The 25,154-nt window shown below is 45.0% G+C and overlaps 1 protein-coding gene across 2 annotated transcripts in view; it reads left to right on the top strand.

Annotated features, from left to right (window-relative positions):
* Positions 1 to 25,154, top strand: part of CUL3 (cullin 3) — an 85,605-nt gene that overhangs the window by 56,430 nt on the left and 4,021 nt on the right. The window contains exons 10-14 of one of the 2 annotated variants that reach the window (XM_068133670.2): positions 2,511 to 2,618; positions 7,798 to 7,922; positions 8,994 to 9,090; positions 15,338 to 15,469; positions 21,442 to 21,628. In XM_068133670.2, the coding sequence (XP_067989771.1) occupies positions 2,511 to 2,618; positions 7,798 to 7,922; positions 8,994 to 9,090; positions 15,338 to 15,469; positions 21,442 to 21,628 (649 nt within the window). The remainder of the gene's footprint in view (positions 1 to 2,510; positions 2,619 to 7,797; positions 7,923 to 8,993; positions 9,091 to 15,337; positions 15,470 to 21,441; positions 21,629 to 25,154) is intronic. The other variant, XM_068133671.2, reaches the window with a different exon arrangement.

Genomic DNA, 25,154 nt, shown 5'->3' with positions numbered 1-25,154 from the left:
CATGGACCTCGCGAATATGAACTCCACATGCATTGCTCCCAATCACTTGTCCAAAAATTTCAATTCACTTCAGGATAGTTTGGATCACCTCTGTCATGTATATGGCATCAGTTCTATATAATGGAGATTGACATTCAGTGCTAGTTGGTGTGGTTATTTAACCCCCCCTCTCCCATAGACCCCTTCAGGACTCAATTTTTTTTAACGTCGTGACAAACTTTGGTACATCACAGGTGATGAAAGTTGTGGAGAAGTTTCATCGAAATCGTGTGTATAGTTTCAGAGGAAAAAGCAAATTCCTATTTGGAGGGGGGGGGGGGGGGGGGGTCAAATGTGGATCCACTTTGATTCCCGGAAAACCCCCTTACACCCTGATTTTATTTTTATTTTTTTTAATTATATGCCGTGAACCAACTTTAGTCACAAAGCAAATATCGTTTATGCCAAATTTGGTCACAATCCCAACAGCGGTTTCGGAGCGGTACAAGTGTTTACGGACTGACGGACGGATGACATGCCTTCGCTTTGGAGGCCAACTTTGAAATGGGGTTTGCCCTCAGGCTAGGAAAGATCATAGCTGATAGTGAGACCCAGGAGTTTGAATGACTGAACGTCAAGAGGATTGTTAAGAAAGTAGATGGGAAGGATTACCATATGGTCTTTCGGAGAGAGATAGTGAACTGCCTTTCGAGGCCAATTTCCCCCGCAGAGCAGGGGTTGGCTTTTTTTTGGGCACCGTGGTCCCCTTTTTGAAGCAATGTTTTATGGCCGGATGCCCTTCCTACCACCAACCCTGTTGGTCACCTCTTGCGACACACAGGGAATTACCAGTTAACTGGTACTCAATTTGCCGACCTTGGAAGGATGACAGGCTGAGTCCACCCCCCTGGCGTTAATTCAGCGATCGACTGGGAACCCAAGATCCTAGTATCCCAAGCCGGACCCTAACCGTGAAGCCAACACCAGTCTTTCGGAGAGAGATAGTGAGATTGTGATAAAATACATAAATGGATAACCTTGTATTGTGACGTAAAGTTAACCTCAGTCGGGTATGCTTTCCATGTTGAAAAAGCAATCTGTTTAACCGCGATTATCTCCACAGGATTCAGTGTTGAAGGGCCGTAAATATTGGAAGGATAGCTGCATTTGGGATAGGGTAAACTGGTGCATGAGAGAAAGAAGACTTTTGTGGAAGTATTCCCAGGTAGAATCGATACCACATGCTGTGTCAAGAGCAGCCCAATCCCTTTGTGAGAGAGCAGATAGTAGTTCCTGCCAGTTGGCTTGCACGGACAGCCACATTCGGCAGCCCTGTGGTGGACTTGCTTGCATATTCTTTTGAAGTTGCACTACCTGGATCTTTGTTGCCATCGTCATAGCTATCATTATACTTTTTTATGCCTCCGCCGACGAAGTCGCCGGAGGCATTATGTTTTCAGGTCCATCCGTCCGTCCGTGGTATGTTTTCGTTACCGTGATAACTTGAGAACGGCTGAAGGGATCTTAGTCAAACTTGGTGCAGGTACTTATAATGAGGTAAAGATTAACTGATTCGATTTTGGGGTCAGAGGTCAGAGGTCATGTCAGGTAAAAAATGTGATGACTTGAGAACAGCTGAATGGATTTAAAGCAAACTTGGTACCAGTATTATAATGATGTAATAATGTGGGTGGAGGCATATTGGTCGATGTTGTGACGTCGAAGAGTGTCGTTCTAGTTTAAATACACCTACTTGAGTGCATATATTGTCATATGTCACTTTCTGGAATTCATAATTCATTTCATTTTCTTTTCTGGAAGCCCAATACAGCAATTTCCATTAAAATAAAATAGGTGAATAACTAGAACGTCACTCGGTAGAGCGCACACCTCCGCCAGGCTGAACAGTTTACGTTTTGTATCCCACTGATAGGCCGGATCTGGATTTGGACCTGAACCAAAATCTAATCGGTTTGTTCTTGCCACCTAACCGACTCATCCCCCAAGTTTTGTCTGAATCCATCCACAACATTTTGAGGTATCTTGCTATATTTAGTTTTTTGGTGCTATCTCTCAATGGTGAAAAAAATCAGTTAATAAATTCTAGAGTCCGGATATTCATCAAAATCGAATCTATTGGTCTTCGTCACACACCAAACCTCTCCACCAAGTTTCGTCCGAATCAGTCCATAATGTTTTGAGAAATCGTGCTCGCAGCCAAACAGGGGTGGCAGCATAACCGCCATCCACTGTCGGGGATATCGGTAAGTACACGTTTTGCCAGTGAGTGTACTTAAGCATTTGGCAATTTTATTGTTTGTGAAAACCAGTTGGTTTCACTTCAAATAAATGTTCAAGAGCATTTCTTGAATCATTTTTCTAATCTCCATGTTTTTATTTATTCACGAATTTTTTTTACAAGGTGGGTCGCCTTGTCTTGATTGTTTTGCTTGTATTCTTAAGAACCAAAAATAATATTGTGCTGTTGTTGTTTTGCCACCACAAAATGCAACGTTTGGGAACGCGTGCAGACGGAGTGTGGTTGCCAGTTCACGTCGAAGCTTGAGGGAATGTTCAAAGACATGTCCATCTCGAACACGACCATGGATGAGTTCCGACAACATCTGCAGGTTTCTGGGGTGAGAGCCCCTTTCTTCTTTACCACATGTCATGTAAAGGACTGTAATTGTTCATCTTTGTTCAGAGGCACGTCGGCCTACACACCGCAAAGCTGCAAAATTATTTATTCATCGCTATAAGGAAACGGTTATCCTTTAACCTTCGCCATGGGGGAGTACGACTCTGGTGTTCTTCATTGGAGAGGTGTCTGCATTACACCTTTTATTTGAAGTTTGTGAGGTATTTTATTCATGAGTGACACATTTGAATTTTCAGTGTAGAAAGCGTGAACGGCCTTAGGATTTGGTCAAGCAAATTTCTGGTCTTGTTTTTATTGACAGAAACGTGCTTGCCATCTGTGGACATTATTTGGTCAATCCAGCTTGGGCAGATAGGGGGTGAGGGAGGGCTGTAAATACCACACCTATTCCGACTGTAAATATTTTACCGCAACCACCATAAATTATACAAATACTTGTACATACAGGGTGTCTCAAAATAGATGGAACCCATTAACATGATAATTTATTACTCAGACAGGAAACTCCAAAAAAGATTACATTTCCTGGAAGCTGATATGATAACAATTAAAAAACTGAAGATTTGAGGTCTCTAGCTCAAAGGATACATTTATTAGAGCACATGTTCCAAATGACCGCCTTTGCGCTTTAGACACACTTGAAGCCGACGAGCGAAGTTGTCAATCACCCTGACACACTCTTCCTTCCTGATGGCACGAATCTTCTGGGTGATGGCCACTTTCAGTTCAGAAATGGATTGAGGACGATTCTCATACACGTGGTCCTTCAAGAACCCCCAGAGATAAAAATCTGGGGGGGTTCAGATAGGATGAATGCGGAGACCACTCGGGTTCGCGGCGCCTGCTGATCAGCCGATCAGGGAATCCGTGGTCCAGCCACTCCATCGTGATGTTGGCTGTATGTGGAGTTGCCCCATCTTGTTGGAACCCTTGCACATCTCGATTCACGCCACGACGTCTCCCAAGTCCCCTCCAGAACTTGTTGAGCACCACAATGTAACGCTCCTTTGTGACAGTGACCGCCTCTTCGTCTGCGTCTTCAAACCAAAACGGTCCGATTATGCCATGTTTTGAGATGGCCACCCAGGCCGTGCATTTCACAGAGTGCAAGGGCCTCTGAAGCACCTCGTCTGGGGCTTGTGTGCCCCAGAACACATTGTTCTTGCTATTGGCATGCCCACAGAGCAAGAAGTGTGCTTCGTCGCTGAACCAAACATCATCAAGAAAGTCAGGATCCTCTTCGATCTTGTTCTCGAACCACCGGCACATCACAACACGTTTTGCCATGTCAGCTGGTGTGAGTTTATGCTTGATCTGGATCTTGTATGGGTACAGCTGAAGATCCTTGATCAAGATTCTTTGCACTGACGCACGTGAAAGACCCAGCTCTTGGCTACGTCTTCGGATGGACTTTTTCGGGCTCCTTCCGACAGAATGTCTCACCGCATTCACATTGTCAGGAGATCTTGCAGTCAGCTTCCTGCCAGAACTGGGTGTTTCTGCCTTCTTGTTGAGGTTGTTTACTGATCCAGTGGCTTGAAATTTGTGTGCCCAACGATAAATTTGGTTTTTCTGGGGATTGTTGTTGAAGTTGAACTTCCTGCGAAATTTTGCTTGCACCGTTTTGAATGATTTCGTCTCCAAATAAGTAGTGACGCAAAATAGTTTTTCTTCCTTTGTCCAAGGCATTTTGATTGATAATTATTAGTTGTTATGGTCTCCTCTCTTCAAATCTGAAAAAAAGAACAAGAACATTAATATTGGCAGAATTATTAGCAGTGACATGGGTGACATGGATTTTGAGACACCCTGTACAATTGGCTGATTTATCATGGTTTGTTCAAGTCTACGTCAACAATGTGGCTCCTGTAAGACCTCAAATAAACACCCAAGTAAAGCGGACGATGTGATCCTTCCATAAACATTCAAGCGTTGCCTAACAATATTGAGTTTGCTGCCCGTTGCCTAGCAATAAAAAAAAACAAGTACACATACATTCAAAGTACACCAAATAATTAAATATCCTCCAGCGCGGCATTGCCTCTGGCGCCCGGGAATACCGCAGTGCAGCTCATAGAGACTGTATTTGGAGGGAGAGGTGTACAATAATTGATTGATTAATTGCATAATTAAAATCAATAATAAATGATAAAATATTTTCTTAATCAATTGGCTCATAGCATAACTAAACCACGAGTGTTTCATCCAAAGATGTATCTTTTAGAAATTGAATTAAATAAGTCATTAATAAAAAATTGAATAATGAATTGATTAATCAATAAATAATTAATCGATTAAATGATTAATCGATAAATCAAAAATATCCTTTATAGCCACATCACGTGGTCACTGTCATGTCCAAATATTAGCTTCCTAGCTCAAAAGGTGCCTGAGATATTGCCCAGATGAAAGAAAATAAATAAATGATTAATAATGAAATGAAAAAAAAAAATCATCAAAAAATTAAATAGTTAATCAATTGGCTCAGAGAACACATAAACCACCACCATTTCATCTGAATCTGTAACTAAAAAGAAAAAAAAGAAGTCATTAATCGAATAATTAAATAATTAATTGAATAATTGATTAATCAATAAATCAAAAATAGCCTTTTCAGCCAAATCACTTGGTCATTGGCATGCCCAAATATCAGCTTACTAACTCAAAAGGTGCCTGAGATAATGCCCAGAAGAGAAAGGAAATGTATAATTAAATAACTCCTCAATTAATTGATAAATCAAAAAACAAAAAATACTGTTTTTGACAAAGTACTTGATCACTACTGTGCCGAAATTTCAGCTTCCTAGCTCAAAGGATGGCTGAGATATCGCCCGGACAACCAAGAAAGAAAACAAACAAACAACCAGAGTGAAAACTGAGTACTGCCTTTCAGCGTGCGTCATTGCCGAGCACCCTCGGTGCCCGGCAATGACGTTTTGCAGCACCTGGAGATGTAATAGGAAAGGAGCGGTGTACAACAGATGAGGCGACGTTTGAGTAAAGGTTGGGGCTCATAGGCTGAAGTACCCCAAGGCAGTGTTCTCAGCCCAGTCCTATTCCTGATCTTCATCAATGATCTCTGGAAAATCCTCTTTATATATTTGCTGATGACTTCACCCTCTGCCGTGACATCCCTCAACCTTCAGACAGGCAAGCTGTGGCCTCTTCCCTCTCTTCAGACCTTGATAAAATTACAAGTTGGTCAAACACTTGGAATATGTCTTTCAATCCTGACAAATCTCACACTTTCACTATCTACTTTCTCACAAAACTCTTGAGGATGTCAGGTCAATCAAACTTCTGTGTCTCATTATCAACCATGATCTTTCTTGGGGAACCCCCATTTCAAAGTTGGCCTCCAATGCCAGTCTAGGCATCCTCCGTCATACAAAGTCCTTCTTTGGCACAACAGAACTCCTATCCACAAGGTCTTCATCCGCAACTTGATGGAGTACTGCTCTTTCTTCTGGGCTGGCTCTCCTGCCTCACACCTAGCTCAGCCTGATGCCGTAGAAACCAAGGATGAAGGTGAGTCTATGGGCCTGTCACCTTCACATCGCAGACAGCTTGGTGGTCACTTCTGTCTTCTCTCGCCTCCTCATTGGTTTTCCAACCTCTGCCCTTTCCGATTTATTTATTTTTTTGTCCACCTCTCCCCTCTCTCCAGGTTTCTGCATGGCACACTCAGTCCACCATCAACCCCCTTTTGGTGAAACTACCTAAATCCAGGATCACTACTCACCTTCACTCATTCTTTCCTCTTCCCCCCCGCCCCCCTTTCCTCTGGAATTAACTTCCACATTCTCTTCAATGTCATTCTTCCCTCCAAATGTTCAAGACAGCTGATCACCACCATCTCCAGTCATCCCCAATCCAAAACCATGATCTTTTCTATCCCTATTGACTCTTCCCAAGCCCTCCTCGTTCTAAGTTTCCCTTTTTTCCTTCATGGAAATTTGCAGCTGTATCTATCTTGCTCACTCCATGTGCTCTCCCATAGCACTCATTCTTCCCCACATCCTTTATTTCTCCAAGTCTCCCTCTATTTTGTCCCTCATATCCTCTTTCTATCCCCATTGTTCCTTTCATTCGATTATACTCTGCTCCATTTTATGTTCTATCTCCTCCATGAGTCTTGACATTATCTTCAAATATATATGCAAGTACAGCTCCATTCAAAGTACACCACCCCATGCCAAATAAATAAATAATATCCTCTAGCGCGACATTGCCGGGGCACCTCCAGCGCCCGGCAATGCCGCCTTGCAGCACTTGGAAATGGAATTCCGAGGGGAGGTGTACAATAATTGCTTGATTAATTTCGTAATTAAAATATATAAATAATAATCGTAAAATAATTAATTTCTTAATCGATTGACTAATAGCATACCTAAACCGGTTTCATCCAAATCTAGAACTTTTTGAAAATTAATTACCCAAGTAATTAATCGAAAAATTAACTAATCGATTAATTGATTTATCAATAAATCAAAAATACCATTTATAGTCAAAGCACTTGCTCACTATTGTGCCCAAATTTCAGCTTCCTAGCTCAAAGAATGGCTGAGATATCTCCCGGACAAACAAACAAACGGAGTGAAAACTGGGCACGCCCTTTCGGCCCATCGCCAGGCACGACGGGCCTTTGACGCCTGGCGATGACATCATGTCGTGCTTGGAGATGGAATAGGGAGGGGAAGTCAACTGGGCATCCTGTCTGCCGGAATTTGTTGGTGGACGTTAAAGATCCCACTGTGTCCTTTTCTCATCGCCAGCACCATGAACATATCTCTGCCCTAACTACTACTGGGAGAGAGATGGCAAACCACTCAGCATGACGCTGGCCTAGAAACTGCTTTGGCAGAACCAATGCTCTGTCAGAGTGTGATGCATTGGGAAATTGTTTATGAATATTTATTATTATTGTATTTAATGGCTGTTTTTAGTTGACAATGCTATTGTCTATCCATTTTGTTCACTCCTTTTACCTTGCAATTCCTTTCTGATCTCAACCTGCCCCTTAAATGGTGTGTACAAAAGCAATGTGTCTACTTAATTGGAGTGGGATGTGGGATGCGAGGGGATGTTGTTTGTGGATAAGTAGGTGAAAGGTCTTTTTGCATTGCGGTGGATGCGCAATATACTTGTATTTGGTGTAGACGTCGCTGCACGGAGTAGATCTGACCGTACGTGTGCTCACGACCGGTTACTGGCCTACGCAAGCTGCCACGCCAAAGTGCAACGTCCCTCATGCTTCTCGCCATGCCTTTGAGGTGTTCCGCAGGTGGGTGTGATGCCATGAAATATGGACCTGACCCGAAAGACATACGGAGGTCTTTATGTTGGACTACCTATCCCCACCCATTTGTAGATTTGGATCAATGAATCATTTTTTTGAGCAAATACTCCCAATTAGTGTCAACTTTGTTCACAAAAGAATAAAAATGAAAAACAATTTTGCTTTTCAAAAGTTTACTCTTATGTTCCCCAGGTCCCTCAGACCTGACACCTGGAAAGGTGTGAAGTTTTTGATAAAGTTGTGGGTATATCTTCTGAATAAAAGGATCAGTGAATCGTCTTTTTTGAGCAAATACTTCTCCACGAGCCTAAACATTGGAGAAAAAAAACAAACCGTATTTGGCTTGAACACAACAACAACGACAACAACAACAACAACAACATGCATTTTAAGGCCATTTTCCCTGCTAGGGTGGGGGTTAGCCTTGCGGTCCCCATGACAATCTTCTCCATTTTGCCCTATTTTCTGCATCTCTCCTTGCTAACCCCCTTGCCCGCATTTCTTCTTCGACCATCTTTAGCCTCGTCTTTCTCGGTCTTCCCCGTCCTCTACTTCCTTCTACATTCATTTCCATCACTCTTCTCAACCAGTCACTTTCATCCTTCCTCAACACATGACCAAACCATCTCAACCTGTTCCTCTTCACAGCATCAATCACAGGCTCTATTCCCATCATCTTTCGCAATTCATCATTTGCGAAACTTGAAGGCTTGAACACAATAAAAGGCATTTATTCCACAGCTCTATAATTACAAAGTACTCTCTCCAATGGACCCAAAAATGTGGCATCGATTGGGCTCTAGTAGAAATCAGACGGTTCAGTTTGGAACTCGTGAAGGGTGGGTTTCGTTATATCACCTACGTTTCAATACAAAAACTGAACACCCTCGTTGAGTAACGAAACCACGATTTGAGTGGACATTTGATAAATGATTTTTTTGTTTCCATGGATGTTTTTTTCCGTTTGTGCTGTCATCATAACCATGTTCTCATTTGCCTGATGTTTCTTCTGTTTCTTAAAAAAAAAATTGTTCTCTTTTTCGTCGATTACTGTAGGTTTTATCTGGCAAAGCACAGTGGGCGACAACTCACTTTGCAGCATCACATGGGCTCAGCTGACCTCAACGCAACATTCTATGGGCCTGTGAAACGTGTATGTATACCGCACTAGTAAACCCCCGATTTGAATACCACCTTTATCATACATTCTTACCTGCATTCTGGCGATCTCATCCAAGATGCGTCTCGGGGCGCACATGCAGCAGCTCTTTCAGTGAAACGTGTGGGTAATCTCATTTTTCACCCTTCTTCTGTATGGGAGTGTTGTTGGATGTCTTCCAAGCCGATGTGTTTGCGACCTAATGCAAGAAACAAGTTGAAAAGGGAGAACAGCAGAACAGTATTTGAGAACACAGTTGGTGATACCATCTGGGCCTGTTGCCGAGAGAGTTGAGGCTGAACTGAATTTTCTCTACCCTTCGGGGTGGAAAACTCTGTCTGGAAGGCAGTGGGAACTTCTTTTTTTTTTCTTCTTCTTTTTTTGTATACATAATCGAGGCTCGTGAAAGCTAACATTTATCACACAAACAAATCAAACAGACAAACAAACAAAGTGTATAAAAAGGGGAGCGGTAGACAAAATGGGGAGAGAAGGGGAAGCACAAAAACACAACATTTGTGAGGGACATCGGCAATGTGTGGGAGGGAGAGGGCTTGGGGGGAGGCGGCGTGGGAAGGGGGTGGGAGAAGTATAAACACAAGGACTTCCAGGAAAGAAGTTGGTATTTCAAAAAAGAGGATTTGGGGTGAAATTAGCGGGGGTAGAACAGATCAAGGTTTTGGATGGGGGAAGATAAGAGATGGTGGTGAACAGCTGTTTTAAAGACCTGGAGGGAGGAGTGGGATTGAAGGGAGTGGGGGCGTTTGTTCCAGAGGCGGGAGAAAAGAGGAATGAAAGGGTGAAGGTGAGCAGAGAGTCTTGATTTTGGCAGTTTAACCATAAGAGGGTTGCAGGCAGATCTTGTGCGACCTTTCGGAATATTTGGGGGACAGAGCCCAGAGAGAGCTGGAGGTGCAAGGCCGAAGAGGAGTCGGTAGAAGACAAAAAGACCACCAACCCCTGCCTGCAGTGAGTAAGTGAAAGGCCCTCGGAGGTAGCTTCATCACGGGAGATTCCAATGATTCTGAACGCTTTAGTTTCAACAGCGTGAAGACGAGCTAGGTGTGAGGCAGGAGCACCAGCCCAGAGGGGAGAGCAGTATTCCATTGAGCTGTGGATGAAAGCCTTGTTGTATGTGGTGAGGAGCTCAGGTGTGCCAAGGAAGGACTTAGCACGACGGAGGATGCCCAGTCGGCGACTGGCTTTGGAGGCCAGATTTGAAATGTGGTTTTCCCAGGAAAGATCATGGCAGATAGTGAGACCCAAAAGCTTGAGTGACAGAACTTCTTGGAGAGGATTATTCAGAAAGTGGATGGGAGGGTTGTCCAGTCGGTCTTTTCGGAGAGACATCGTAAGAGAGTGAGGTTTGTCAGGATTGAAAGACATGTTCCACTTGTTTGCCCAGTCAGTGATTTTGTCCAGGTTCTGCAGAGAGTGAGGAGGCTGCAGACTTCCGATCTGAGGAATGAGGAATGGAGCGGCAGAGAGTGGAGTCATCAGCAAAGAGATAGAGAGGATTTTCAAGAGAGTCGGAGATATCATTGATGAAGACCAGAAAAAGCACAGGGCCCAGAACACTGCCTTGGGGAACTCCAGCCTGAACAGGAAGAGGAGATGAGAGAAACCCATTCAGGGCCACACGTTGACTACGACTAGAGAGGAAGTCCGCCAGCCATGCGTGGAGATTTCCATGGATACCAAAGGAGGAGAGTTTGGTGAGCAGAACGGGGTGCCAGACCGTATCAAAGGCACGTGATATATCGAGGGAGACAGCTCTAATTTCCAGTTTTGGGAGGACCTCCATCCATTGTTGAGACAGCAGAAGCAGCATGTCCAGAGTAGAGTGACCTGGTCTGAAACCAAATTGATGATCAGAGATCAAGCCATTGGAGAAGAGTAAAGATTTCATATCCGAAGCAATGATGGATTCCATGACTTTGCTGATGATTGGGAGAAGGCTGATTGGTCTGTAGTTACTAGGATCTGTTTTTGCACCTTTTTGTGTAAAACGGTGATGTTGGCTCATTTCCAAGCAGATGGCAGTTGACCTTGAGCAAAAGAGAGGGTGAAGAGATTAGAGAGAGGGAGTGAAAGAGCGAAAGAACAGGATTTTAGGACCCGTGGGCTGATGCGGTCAGGTCCAGTTGCAGAATCAGAGTCGAGGGTTGACAGAAACTTTTCCACCTTGTCAGGAGGAAAGGACACAGAGTCCAGGAGCAGCTGGGTACGACTGGGTACGGTGGGTACAGAGAGAGATGGGTTTGGGACACAAGATTTAGAGGCAAACACAGAGTTGAGGCATTCAGCTTTTTAACGTGCGGAGTCAGCTGTGTAGCCGTTTGAGGTAAGGGAGGGGATGGAGGGGGAACAAACACCAGAAACAGATTTGACCAGACGCCACCAGGATTTGGAAGAGGGAGACAGATAAGAGAGTTCGGTCTTGAGAACGGAGAGATATTGTTTGCTGGCTCCCCTGAGGGTGGACACACACTTCTTTCGGGCTTTGTGAAAGGAAATGAGATGTCCTTCCGTTGGATTTGCTTTCCAGGAGACGAAGGCAAGTTGTTTCTGGGCAACAGCCTCACCACAAGATTCCGTGTACCATGGACGGGAGGAGGGGTATGACAACTGAAGACGAGATGGGATAAATCTGTGCATGAGAGAGAGCAATTTACTTTGGAAGAATTCCCAGGATGAGTTGATGTCAGAGGTGGTAGAGATGGGAGACCAGTCCAGATAATTGATGGTTGCATGAAGAGCGAGCCAGTTGGCCTGAGTGAAATGCCAGACTCGTCGACGCTGAGGAGGCTCCCTGAGAATGGTCAGAGAGATGTCCACTTTAACAAGCACATGATCAGATGAGCCGATTGGAGCAGAAGAAGAGCAGCAGACATTTTCAGGGAAGTTAGTCATAACCAAGTCCAGAAGAGAAGATGCTCCGTTGACTGAGATCCACGTCGGGAAATTGACAGATTGTGTCAGTCCCAGTGAGTTGCAGAAGTCCTTTGCTGAGGAGCCATGGCTGGTGAGAGAGGTACCCACACCCAGCCAACTGGCATGGTGACAATTGAAATCACCACATATGAGGAAGAGAGAGTTGGGATGAGTAGATAGAAGTTGGTCCATATTATCAGACAGCGAGATGTAGATGGAGTCATCACTGTTTGGTGGACGGTACAACACACATGTGAACATGAGGTGGGAGTGAAGGGGAAGACGTAGCCAGAGGTATTCCTGGGGGTGAGGTGGAGAGAGGGCAGTGCAGGGCGAGTGAGAAAGATAGTTTGTGATAAAGATAGCAACCCCACCTCCAGGACGAGGCTCACGTCTGTCATACCGGAGGAGGGAGTAACCCGGGAGAGATGCTAAGGAATCGGAGACATCATGAAGAAGGAAAGTTTCTGTTAAGCAGATCACGTCTGGTTTGTCAGAAGCAACCTGTATGGAGAGATCAGTTAAGTTTGAACGAAGGCCCCGGATGTTTGAGGTCCATACGGTTAATGAAGAGGAAGGGGGGCATCGGATACAGAACAGGGGGGGGGGGAGAGGGGTAGGGTAAGATGCGGAAGTGGAAGAGGAGGAAGAGGTAGGGAGAGCTGTTGGAGGTGTGTCAGAGATTTCAGAATAGCTCTGAGAAAGGGAAGGATGGGGTGGACAAAAGGTTTGATGGTGATTGGGTGAGGCACAGTGAGGTGTTATTTGAGGAGGGGAGAAGAGCGAGGCAGAAGGTTGGGGGAGATGGAGGTGAGAGTTGGAAGGGGGAAGAAGCGGGGAGGACGCTTTGAGGAGGAGAGGTGAGAGGGGGGAAATGGAGAAGAAAAGCGGGTGAGGAGATTTGAAGGGGAGGGGCAAGGGGGGAGTTTATGAGGGGAGGGGTTAGGGGGGAGTTTAGGAGGGGAGGGATTTGAAAGGGATGGGAGATGGGGGAGATTTGGAGGGGTGAGGGGGGAGTCTTTGAGGGGAGGGGTGAGGGGGAGTCTTGGAGGGGAAGGGTGGTGGGAGTTTAGTAGGGAAGGGGCAAGGGGGGAGATTTGAAAGGGATGGGTGATGGGGAAGATTTGGAGGGGAGGGGTGGTGGGGAAGATTTGGAGGGGAGGAGTGATGGGGAGGATTTGGAGGGGAGGGGTGAGATTGGATTTTGGAAAGTGTACGATTAATGGGAAACAAACATTTATTGCAAAATGAGTTTATTGTGACCTTCGAGTCAAAAATATGCTTGAGGACGCTGGAGGGGGGGGGGGGGGGGTGGAGAGCAGGAGAGTTTAGGGAATGTATGAAAGAGGCACTGTAAGAGATGGAATTTTTTTTTGGAATGAATAGATTTGGTGAGCAAGTCGAAAGCAACCTTTTAAAGAAGAAGAAGAAAAAGGTGTTATAATACACGACAGAATACAGTACTTCAGGGGAAAGTTTAAACATTTTAAAGTTTAACAGTGAAAACTATCTGGGGAAATGTGGGTGAAGAACGAACGAACGAATAAATGAATAAGAACAACGAATAAGAACAGAGAAGGAAATATTTTTTTTGTTTTTGAGTTGAGATTTTAAACAAGGATGTATGGGGTGAAAAGACTGGGAAAAAACAGAGAACGAAAGTAGTTGGAGCACAATAGATGGACCACTGAGAGAAAAACAAAGCCTCAAGGTCGGACAAGGTACAAGGCCTCAAAAGACACGACACGAATTAACCGACGATATTTCATACAGGTATGAAAGATTAACACTGAGAATCTTCCTAGGGACACACTATACGTACACACCATAAAATAAATAGTTTTGACGAAAATACAAATGGAAACAATTACTTCACTTCGATAGTGTGGAGAGCGTGGACAGCTTCGAAAAAACGGAAACCTCGCCGGCAAGACCGGAAGCGGAAGTCAACTGGGGTGTAAGATTAGGATAGACATAGATGGATTGGGTATTACGAGCTTTGGAGGCGATCACCAAGTTCAACATTTTCTCTACCTTAGCGTGAGAAGAGTCTGCTGTTAAAGGTGTGTTTGTGTTAAGGGAAGGATGGAGGGTTGTCCACCAGAGAGAGAGAGAGAGGCATAATAAGATGGCACTGGGTTTTAGAAGAATCAGGTGGGATAGCTTAACTTAAAGTGCACTTGTTGTGGTTGCCCTCAGTTGGGTTCCCTTTCCATGTTGAGAAAGCCAGCTGATTGAAAACGGTCTGTCTTGGGATCTGGATCCAGACCTGAACCAAAATCAAATCAGCTTGTTATTGTCACCTAACTAACTCATCCACCAAGTTTTGTCATAACTCGTCCACAACCTTTATCATGTTTGTTGTGCTATTTATCATTTTTGGTCCTATCTATCATTCAATGGTGTATAATAAAAATAAATAACCACCTTTAGAGGCCATTTTTCCCCGCAAAGCGGGGGTTGGCCTTTTTCGGGAACCGTGGTTGTTGTTGTTTTTTTGTCCCCTTTTTGAAGCAATGTTTTACGGCCGGATGCCCTTCCTGACGCCAACCCTTTTTGCCGCCTTTAACGACAAAGAGGGAATTACCAGTGAACTGGTACTCAATTAGCCGACCTCGGAAGGATGACAGGCTGAGTCAACCCCCCTGGCGTTAATTCAGCGATCGACCGGGATTCGAACCCAGGATCCTAGGATCCTAAGCCGGCACCCTAGCCGCTAGTATAGCCCAACACCAGGGTTTTAGAGAATCAACACCAATGGTGTCGAATCACTTAAAATTCCAGTATCCAGATCCGTTTCCGCATCTTCACCAAAATCGAATCACTTATTCCCTGTCACACATCCAACCTGTCCACCAAATTTCGTCCGAATCCGTCCATATCTTTTTGATGTATTCTACTCACAGACAAATAAAAAAATAGAGACAGGCAGAGGTGAAAACATAACCTCCGTCCACCTTCGGTGCCAGAAGTGACAACAACGTTCAGTGGGCAGGGTCGGGCCTATCAGAGCGAAAGAAACGATTTTCACACATTTGTCATGCGAGATTATTTTTCACACTTTTCACTTTATTCAGTACTTGTGCTGTTAAATATTCTTCCTTTAGCTTCAACTTGCACCTCTTTTTGAAGAAAAAGGTTTGACCATAACTTCAGCAATGCATTGGTTTTTGTTTCACCCAGCTCTGACAATCGTGTGATGAATTATCTGTGAGTAGCAACTGCAGCCATGAAATTTAAACTGAACTCCTCATTCACCACGTGGTTTGATTCCTTCTGATTATTTATTTTTGGGGACGGATTTCAGGACGATAGCGACGTCAGTGTTGGTGGTGCCCAGTTGACCGGCAGCAACACTCGAAAACACATCTTGCAGGTGTCGACCTTCCAGATGACGATTTTGATGCTGTTCAACAGCAGAGATCGATGTTCTTTCGAGGTGAGATGTTTTCCAAACTTCTGTCCTCACGGATGTTTTTCTTTGGCTGTTTTGTTGTGACTTCTTCATTTTCTTTTACCTGGTGGCACATTTTCTCTCGGTCCACAGTGAAATATTTGATGTAGTTGTCGTTTTAAGAAAGAACAGAGTTTATAATAAAAGGTTGGATGTGTATTACACATTTGGTCGTTTTTTGGTGCCATCCTGATTATACAAGATGTGATTTGTTTTTGTGAATGTCGGTGTGATATAAACGTAAACAGCACACAAACGTGTGTGATGGCAGAGGGCAAGGTAACTAACGTGTGTGATGGCAATGGGCAAGGTAAACAATGGGGAAACTCATGAGATGATTCCGATGAAGAATTTCTTACTCGACAATGCAGAATTCTGCATATGAAGCAGCAGGATGATAGTTTGTCTGGATGACGGTTTGTCTGGATGACGGTTTGTCTGGATGACTGTTTGTCCGGATGACTGTTTGTCCGGACGACTGTTTGTCCGGACGACTGTTTGTCTGGACGACTGTTTGTCTGGACGACTGTTTGTCCGGACGACCGTTTGTCCGGACGACCGTTTGTCCGGACGACCGTTTGTCCGGACGACCGTTTGTCCGGACGTCCGTTGGTCCGGACGACCGTTGGTCCGGACGACCGTTGGTCCGGACGACCGTTGGTCCGGACGACCGCTGGTCCGGACGACCGTTGGTCCGGACGACCGTTGGTCCGGACGACCGTTGGTCCGGACGACCGTTGGTCCGGACGACCGTTGGTCCGGACGACCGTTTGTCCGGACGACCGTTTGTCCGGATGACGGTTCCGGCTCTGGTTGACGGTTCCGTCTCTGGTTGACGGTTCCGTCTCTGGTTGACGGTTCCGTCTCTGGTTGACGGTTCCGTCTCTGGTTGACGGTTCCCTCTCTGGTTGACGGTTCCCTCTCTGGTTGACGGTTCCCTCTCTGGTTGACGGTTCCCTCTCTGGTTGACGGTTCCCTCTCTGGTTGACGGTTCCCTCTCTGGTTGACGGTTCCCTCTCTGGTTGACGGTTCGCTCTCTGGTTGACGGTTCGCTCTCTGGTTGACCGTTCCGTCTCTGGTTGACCGTTCCGTCTCTGGTTGACCGTTCCGTCTCTGGTTGACCGTTCCGTCTCTGGTTGACCGTTCCGTCTCTGGTTGACCGTTCCGTCTCTGGTTGGCCGTTCCGTCTCTGGTTGGCCGTTCCGTCTGGTTGGCCGTTCCGTCTCTGGTTGGCCGTTCCGTCTCTGGTTGGCCGTTCCGTCTCTGGTTGGCCGTTCCGTCTCTGGTTGGCCGTTCCGTCTCTGGTTGGCCGTTCCGTCTCTGGTTGGCCGTTCCGTCTCTGGTTGGCCGTTCCGTCTCTGGTTGGCCGTTCCGTCTCTGGTTGGCCGTTCCGTCTCTGGTTGACGGTTCCGTCTTTGGTTGACCGTTCCGTCTCTGGTTGACGGTTCCGTCTTTGGTTGACAGTTTGTTTGGATGTCGGTTTGTAGCCAAATACCTTCTTGGCAAGTGTGGTGTAGCTTGCAGATTTTAAATACAAGCTTGGTGTGGTGTCTATCCACCACCATTTTTGAAAACGGCTTCATCTCTATCGAGCCTGTCGGCATACCTTTTACAGGTAAACCAATCTCTCGACTTTTATCATGTTCAGTTTTGTTCGTACGTTCATTATCGTCTTGAATTTCTGAAAGGTCTCAGCAGAGCACACACACAGTAGCTCTTTAATGGAAACAAGCGTTACGCCTAGGTCCCCCGTCCTTGAAGTGATGTGAGTTGACAAAGTGGAAGACGCAAGGCGGCCATCTTGGATTTTGACGTGGCGACCCAATTTTCAATAGCGTTCTCCCTAATATGCTAACCTAACCCCCGCTCTTGCAGGGGAAATGGCCTTTAAAGTGCCTGTTGTTGTTGTTGTTCTCCCTTATACGTAGATACACCCACACACCAGCTTAGAAGTTAGTAGTTCGTTTATTTTTCAAGATATTTAGCTCGCAACGTTCAGACATATATATGGTGGCGGCCATCTTGGATTTTGACGTGGCGACCCAATTTTCACTAGCGTACTTCCTTATGCCAAGACACACCCACACACCAGATTAGAAGTTGATACTTCGCTTATTTTCCAAGATATTCCGCTCACAAGGTGCAGACATACATGGCGGCGGCCATCTTGGATTTTGACGTGGCGACCCAATTTTCAATAGCGTTCTTCCTTATGCGTAGATACACCCACACACCAGATTAGACATTAGTAGTTCAATTATTTTTCACGATATTTCGCTCACAAGGTTCGGAAATATATATGGTGGCGGCCATTTTGGATTTTGACGTGGCGCCCCAATTTTCAATAGGGTTCTTCCTTATGCCTCGACACACCCACACACCAGATTAGAAGTTGGTACTTCGCTTATTTTTCAAGATATTCCGCTCACAAGGTGCAGACATACATGGCGGCGGCCATCTTGGATTTTGACGTGGGTTGCATCCACACACCAAATTAGAATTCGGTCCTTCGCTTACGCACGCACGCACGGATGGACGCACGCTCACACGGATGGAGCGGAAAACCATAGTCCCCCTTTCGCTCTGCGGTGCGACGGGGGACAATAAACATTGGGAGGGTGCATCCCCTCATGATATCATTATGCTTCCACTGACAGTCACCAGAGGCACTGTGTTTTCGGTTGTCTGTCCGTCTGTCCGTCCGTCCGTCCGTCCGTCCGTGATAGGTTTTCGGTACCGTGATAATTTAAGAACGGCTCAAGGGACCTAAGTCTATGTTGGTAAACTATATATAATGATTTAAAGATAAACGCATGACATTATAGGGTCAAGAGGTCAAAGGTCCTGTGAGTGTGAGGTTAAAATTCTGTTACTGCGTTAACTTGTGATCCAGTGATGGGATTTTGACCAAGCTTGGTATTAGTATATATTATGATGTGAAGATTAACCGATGTGATTTCAGTGTCAAAGATCATGTCAGGCAAAAATGTGATACTTGAGAACAGCTGAAGGGATTTAAATCAAACTTGGTACAAGTATGTATAATTATGTAATAATGTGGGCAGAAGCTTATCGGTCAATGTCAGAGTGCCGTTCTAGTGATATCTCTGGGAAAATGCGACATGCGTTGTTGGCGTCGGCAGCTGATAAGCACCATGTTAACGTTGGCAGCTGATGGGTGTCGCCCCAGATTTGTGGGTACGGCGTCGTGCGTGTCTCGTGGTGAAATGAGTGTTTAATGTTTTGCAGTTCCGTTTTAGGTTCATTGTAATTCATATTTACATTGTTCTGGGCCCTGTGCTTTTTCTGGTCTTCATTAATGACACACATTAAACACACAACAACAACACCGTAACCGGTGTGTACCCCGGTTTAGAATAGGTACACCGTATCCCTGCGTGTCGTAAGAGGCGACGAAGGGTTGGCGGCAGGAAGGGCATCCGGCCATAAAAACATTGCCTCAAAAATAGAACCATGACAATTTGGAGAAGATTGTCATGGGGACCGCAAGGCTAACCCCCGCTCTTGCAGGGAAAATGGCCTTAAAATGCCTGTTGTTGTGTTGTATATTTACATTGAGCAAACGAGGAGGTTCCAGTGCTTCAAAATGGATCCATAATTACTGTGCCGAGTCTGAGCTGCTTGTATTGCACAGTTCGGTGCTGACGTTCTGCCTCTGGGGCCTACATGGTGCCGCCGGGACAGACCCTCGGATAGTCTCGGTGCCAGCAAGGTGCACCCTCTCTCCCCTGCCTGTGTACCCCTGTTTGTGAATGTGGCGGTCTCCGTGAGGGCCGGGTTTGTGATCTTTCGGCTGTTCCCGCTGTAGCTGGGAGGCTTCTGGCGGTGGGTTTGATTGGCAGAGATTGTGATGGAAGAATGCCTGAAACATTGGGAGCCGTGAGTGGTGCCATATTCTTGGCTCTGCATTGTGCCCTCGTGCCTGTGCCCTCGGGCTGCGAGCTAGACGGGGACTGTCCTAGATCTCCATGGATTCGGTTCCTGGCTCTGTGCTGCGTGTTTCTCCACTGACTTGCTGGCGATGTTTTGCACCTGCCTTGGTGTTTTTGTGCGTTTTGCAATAAATCAAAATTAAATGAAAAATCACCCCCGATATCTGAACTTTCGATTTGCAAACTACTTTTGAGGAACACAAGGTGTTGGTTAATCGAGAGATTGCTAATTAATATTACTTTTAATTGTCCTACAGTCAAATGAAGATATTGAGGGCTCCAACTCCATAAATAGATTAATCTGAATCTGCAAAACACATCATGGTGTCCACAAAACCTTCTTGGAATTGCCATAGAGAGAATTCCAGGTGTTCATGTTGTTGTGAATTGACCTGTGAACTCACTTATGCATTTTTAGGGTTTGCACCTTTTTGGGTTTGCACCTTTGGGTGAATGAATCCTGGATTTGTGTCCCACAACCCTTTAAGCCTTCGTCAAACTGTTACGTGCTCCTCCCCAAACCCCCTGGTCACGGTGTACCTCCGAGCCCCGAGAGGAGTCACGGCAGAAAGATGTGTTATTCTGTATGTCAACGATCAATGGTGAAGCCACACCAATTGTTACCAACAAACAAATATTGTATTAAGATCACACAAGAATAACAGTACAACAATAATAGTAATCAAAAGTACAATCAATATGTGTCCTATGATGGTACCATCAGTTTCGTAACATATAACTCACTGTGCTCGCTCACTATAACTCACTCACTCACTCACTATAACTCACTGCTCCAAGTGAGTGAACCAAGAACATTCCCAATGTCTCTTTCCTGGCTTCAAACCAAAGTTGATTCCAGTTTCAAGCCAAAGTCGATGCGCTCCAGCGATTGTCAGAACAATGTCCAATCGAGATCAGAATCCCGTTGGGTTGGCATTTACAGTCCTGCTGCCAAAGCTGCGCAAAGGCGACTGGGAAATCCAAAGGTGCCCTCCAGGCGACTGGGAAATCACACCCTCGGGTATGGACATTTCACGGCTCCCAAATCGGCGGCACGCAGATTTTCCACTCAAAAGCCACGTTACACACACACACACGCACGCACGCACACACACACACACACACACACACACACACACACACACACACGATCAACGTCTGAATGCGGTGAAGATGGTCGAAGCGAGATGAAACCTTGAGCGAAGCGCAAGTCCTGCGCGAGTCAAAATGGCCGACGGCCCGGTCTCGTGGCGTAACGGCAGTCCAACGATTCTCTTCGGAATCGACCGCAAAACCTGACACGCAGGTTGATCTGTCACAGCGATGACAACTCTGTCGCAGGAATCCCTTTCCCGGGAAACCCAAAGGTTCGCGAGTGACCTCCGTTCGCTCGCGTTGGCTCAAACCCTCAACGCCGCTCGGCTTCTTCCCGTCCGACTCACTCGCTCCGCCTTCTTTTTTTTTTCCTTCTTCCTCTTCGTCGTCCGGTTCCCGATCCGGTTTCCTGTCTCTTTTAAAACATTAACTTTTCTACCTTTTGAAAATAGTAATCTATATTTCTCTCAAACGACAACAGTAATAGAACATGGAATCAAAAATGTTTACAGTAGATGAAAACCACAACAACGGAAGTGACGAATCCGTAACAAAACACAGATCAATAGTTTGCTCAGCCCTCAAATTAAGCTCATGATTTTTCCATTTGTCCATCAGTCTTAGCAATTAAACAATGAATGCACAGATGCAATGCTTTTTTTCTCTGTTTGACCATGCATAGTCAATTGCTGCTTTCTTTTAAGGCCTAAAAACCGTTTTGTGAGGTCTTCTTTTCAGAAGGAAAAGGGCAATTAACGGGCATTTGTGAAATTGTGTATTTAGGGTTTATAAAGGTGTATCAATTTATTTTTTGTTATTAATTTTTTTTAATCTCAATTGATTGATTAAAAGTATTTTCTTAAGTAGCTGTTTATTTCATTTTCCACTTGTCTTTCCATTTGTCTGTAGGAGATTCAGCAGGAGACGGACATACCCGAGAAGGAACTGGTAAGGGCCCTGCAATCGCTCGCCTGTGGGAAGCCCACACAGCGAGTCCTCACCAAGGAACCCAAAAGTAAAGAGATGGAAGCGAGTCACTCCTTCACGGTCAATGACCAGTTCACGTGCAAACTACACCGCGTCAAAATTCAGACAGGTCAACTACTACACGTCATCTTGCCTTCACCACTTCAATATTTGCACTTTACCTGTTTGAAACCATTTATAACAGTCTTACTCACTTATCCCAAACCCGTTTATATCGACATCCTCTCCTACTCCCACTTCTTTAATGCCGCCAATTATTCACACCTTGTGGGGTTGGCCAAGGAATATTTTTGGGCCCCATGACATTCACAAATTGGCTGGCCAGGCCTGACATTTCGACCGAAGATGGCACTAATTTGTAGTTTGCCCAAAGTGCCAGTGATAACTCTTTGTGAAAGACGTCATAGAATCTTTATTTCCAACAACCAGTGTTAGCAAACGGGTCCTCTGGCTTAACGTCTTCAAAATGGATGGCGTGCAAATTGCTCCGTTACCCTGCACGAGTAACACCAGGGTAGCTGGCCCGAGATTCGAACCCAGGCTAGATGGCCTAGAAGTGAGTACGTGTACATTTTGGCCAACCTTCTCTCCTCCATACTAGCATCCTACCTATATATGTTGATGAATTTTTTTGTCCCAGGCCCTTTTCCACATTGGAACACGTTATCGATCGTTAAATCGCCATGAGTGAAATAAAATTTAATCTGGCAAATTTAAAATAAAGTATGTGTCACCAAAATGGTGATGTAACATTTACCTGGCTTGAGAATCCACCAAAGGTGCTTTTTTAGAAGTTTTTTTTTTGTCCATGTTTTCTAACTTCTGATATATTGGTGCATTCTTATTGGTCGCGCATTTTGACCTGAGCTTACTCAACGGCAATGCATGCTACATGCATTATTTATTAATAATAATACCAAGTTGTGTTTTTGAAGAAAAGTCTCAGACTTCCCCCGTTTTGCTTCTCAAACAAACCTGTGAAGTACTCTAACGCCAAAAAAAACCGATCTCTCTGATGGACTCACGACACGAACACCTTGATTATATGCTCTTTGTGACGAGCACCTGCACCCTCGAGAACCTGGATTTTATCACGGATCCGTGACAAATAACCAATTTGGATATTGATGGGTACGTGATTTTGAGCATGAATGTCTTGCACTGCAAGGCCACGGATTTCATCTTCTACTTGGTAGATTTATTAGAAGCAAGACTATCCAGCATGAATAATGTGTGTATCGTCATGCTGGCAAGTGTGATGTCATTCAAACGGATCGGCATTTGTACAGTGAAGGTATTGTAGAGCTCCTCTTTACATACATGTTTTAAGTCCTGTGTATTGCTCAGATATTTTTTATCAATCTACATACAAAGTAAAGGTGTTTTGTACAATGATATTTACTGGCTAATATGAGTGCCAGGGTTTTTAGACACTCATGTAATTACAGTAATTTTGCCTAATGATAACTTTAGCCTAGTATGGGTGATTAAATGTTCGGAGCAGATGTGTATATAAAGATAGTTTTCTTCCGTTAGGTCGTCATAATTGATGTATGATAACCAGACCAGATGTGCTGTCTTCCTTCCGATAGTTGGGGTTTTTTTCAACCCGGTAATTGAATCTGGCTGTTGATGGACTAAAAGTAACTTATTTCGGCCATCTCTGTTACGGCACCAAATAATAGCACAGAAAAGCTTACCATTGGCAACTGCTTACAAAAGCACCGATCTGCAGGTGTGTAATCAAATGTTGTGCACCTGAGGTTTGATGACATCACTTGGAAGTAGGATCGATAAAGAGCACGTAGTTCTACAATGGTTGATCAGTAAGTTTGTGACTTAACATGGAAGTATAAAAACAAAACGAGGGTAAAAGTTCAGATAAAAAGGATAAAATTGTTGTAAAATGGCGATTACGTCGATTACGTTGAGTTATTTAACGTCAATCATTGACGTTCAAGTTATGCTATGAAGTTGCAGTCACATAACGTTGATGGTTTGTTTTGTAGTGATCAAAACATTTTGTTATTTTAAAGACTCGTTACATGCTCTGGTCAGCACTAAATGAATCTTCTTTTTTTGATGAACATTACATTACCTCGTGTAGATTATATTCCCACGATATATGGAAAAGAGATATATGGAAATGCTGTTGAATGCAGAGAATGAATTGGATGGCAACATAGAGAGTAACCCAGTTTTAGGACCGGCAGAGAAGATAACTGAGAAGGAAGTTGAGGAAGCGATAAAAGCAATGAAGAGTAAAAAAGCGGGAGGGCCGACCGGAGTTGTGGGAGATATGTTGAAGGCAGCAGGAAGTTGGGGTGTGAAGAGAATGACAGAGATCTGTAATCTGGTGGTGAAAGAAGGTCGCATTCCAGTGGATTGGGAACTGAGTACCCTCGTCCCTCTATACAAGGGGGAAGGTGACCTTCTGGACTGTGGCTCGTTTCGAGCGATAAAGTTATTGGAGCATGGAATGAAGGTATTGGAAAGGGTGTTCGAGAGGAGGATCAGGAAGAAAGTGAAGATCGACGAAATGCAGTTTGGATTTATGCCAGGAAGAGGAACGACAGACACGCATTTTATTGCAAGGCAGTTGCAGGAGACGTACATGGAGAAGAGGAAGAAGTTGTTTCTTGGTTTTGTTGATCTGGAGAAAGCATTCGATAGGGTTCCACGCAAAGTATTGACATGGGCATTGAGGAAGTTAGGAGTGGAGGAATGGTTGATCAGAGTAGTGATGGCAATGTACAAAAGAGCGTGCACAGCTGTAAGGACGAAGGACGGGAACAGTGGTGAGTTTGAGGTGAAGGTGGGAGTGCATCAGGGGTCGGTACTTAGCCCACTACTGTTTGTAGCTGTGATGGAGGTGCTGCCTCGGAATGTAAAGGAGGGTTTACCGTGGGAGTTGTATGCAGATGATCTGCTGTTGATTGGGGAGAGCATGGATGGACTGAAGGAGAAGATGAACAAGTGGAAGGAATGTATGGAGACCAAAGGTCTGAAGGTGAATATTGGAAAGACGAAGGTGATGGCAAGTGGTGAGGTGGAAATAACTGGGAAGTGGCCATGTGCTGTGTGCAGGAAGGGTGTCGGAGTGAACTCCATTCAATGTACAATGTGCGCTGAGTGGGTTCATCAAAAATGTAGTGGTATCAGAGGGTCATTAACCAGTGTGGTAGCTACATTCAAGTGTAAGGTGTGCACAGAGGGAGCTGCAGATGGAGGAAATGTTGAGTTGGATCTTGGAGACGGCGTGAAGCTCGAAGGTGTGAAAACATTCTGCTACCTAGGAGACATGCTGAATGGAGAAGGTGGATCAGACTCGGCAACGGTTGATAGAGTGAGATGTGCATGGAAGAAGTTTCGGGAACTGAGTGGCGTGCTGACGAGGAGGGGAGTGTCGTTGAAGCTGAAGGGAAAGGTGTATGCTGCATGTGTGAAGTGTTATGATTAATGGGAGTGAGTCATGGGTAATGAACGTAGAGCAGCAACGAAGGGTGGAAATGCGAATGGTTTGGTGGATGTGTGGAGTATCGTTGGGAGAGAGGAAGACAAATGACGAATTGCAAAAGATGATGCGAATAGAGCCTGTGATGGATGCTGTGAAGAGAAACAGGTTGAGATGGTTT

The sequence above is a fragment of the Myxine glutinosa genome, chromosome 13 (assembly GCF_964187855.1).
Source record: "Myxine glutinosa chromosome 13, kmMyxGlut1.1, whole genome shotgun sequence".
In the NCBI taxonomy this organism is placed as follows: Eukaryota; Metazoa; Chordata; class Myxini; order Myxiniformes; family Myxinidae; genus Myxine; species Myxine glutinosa.
The sequence above is the reverse complement of the archived record's forward strand: the minus strand, read 5'-3'. Positions and strand labels throughout refer to the sequence as shown.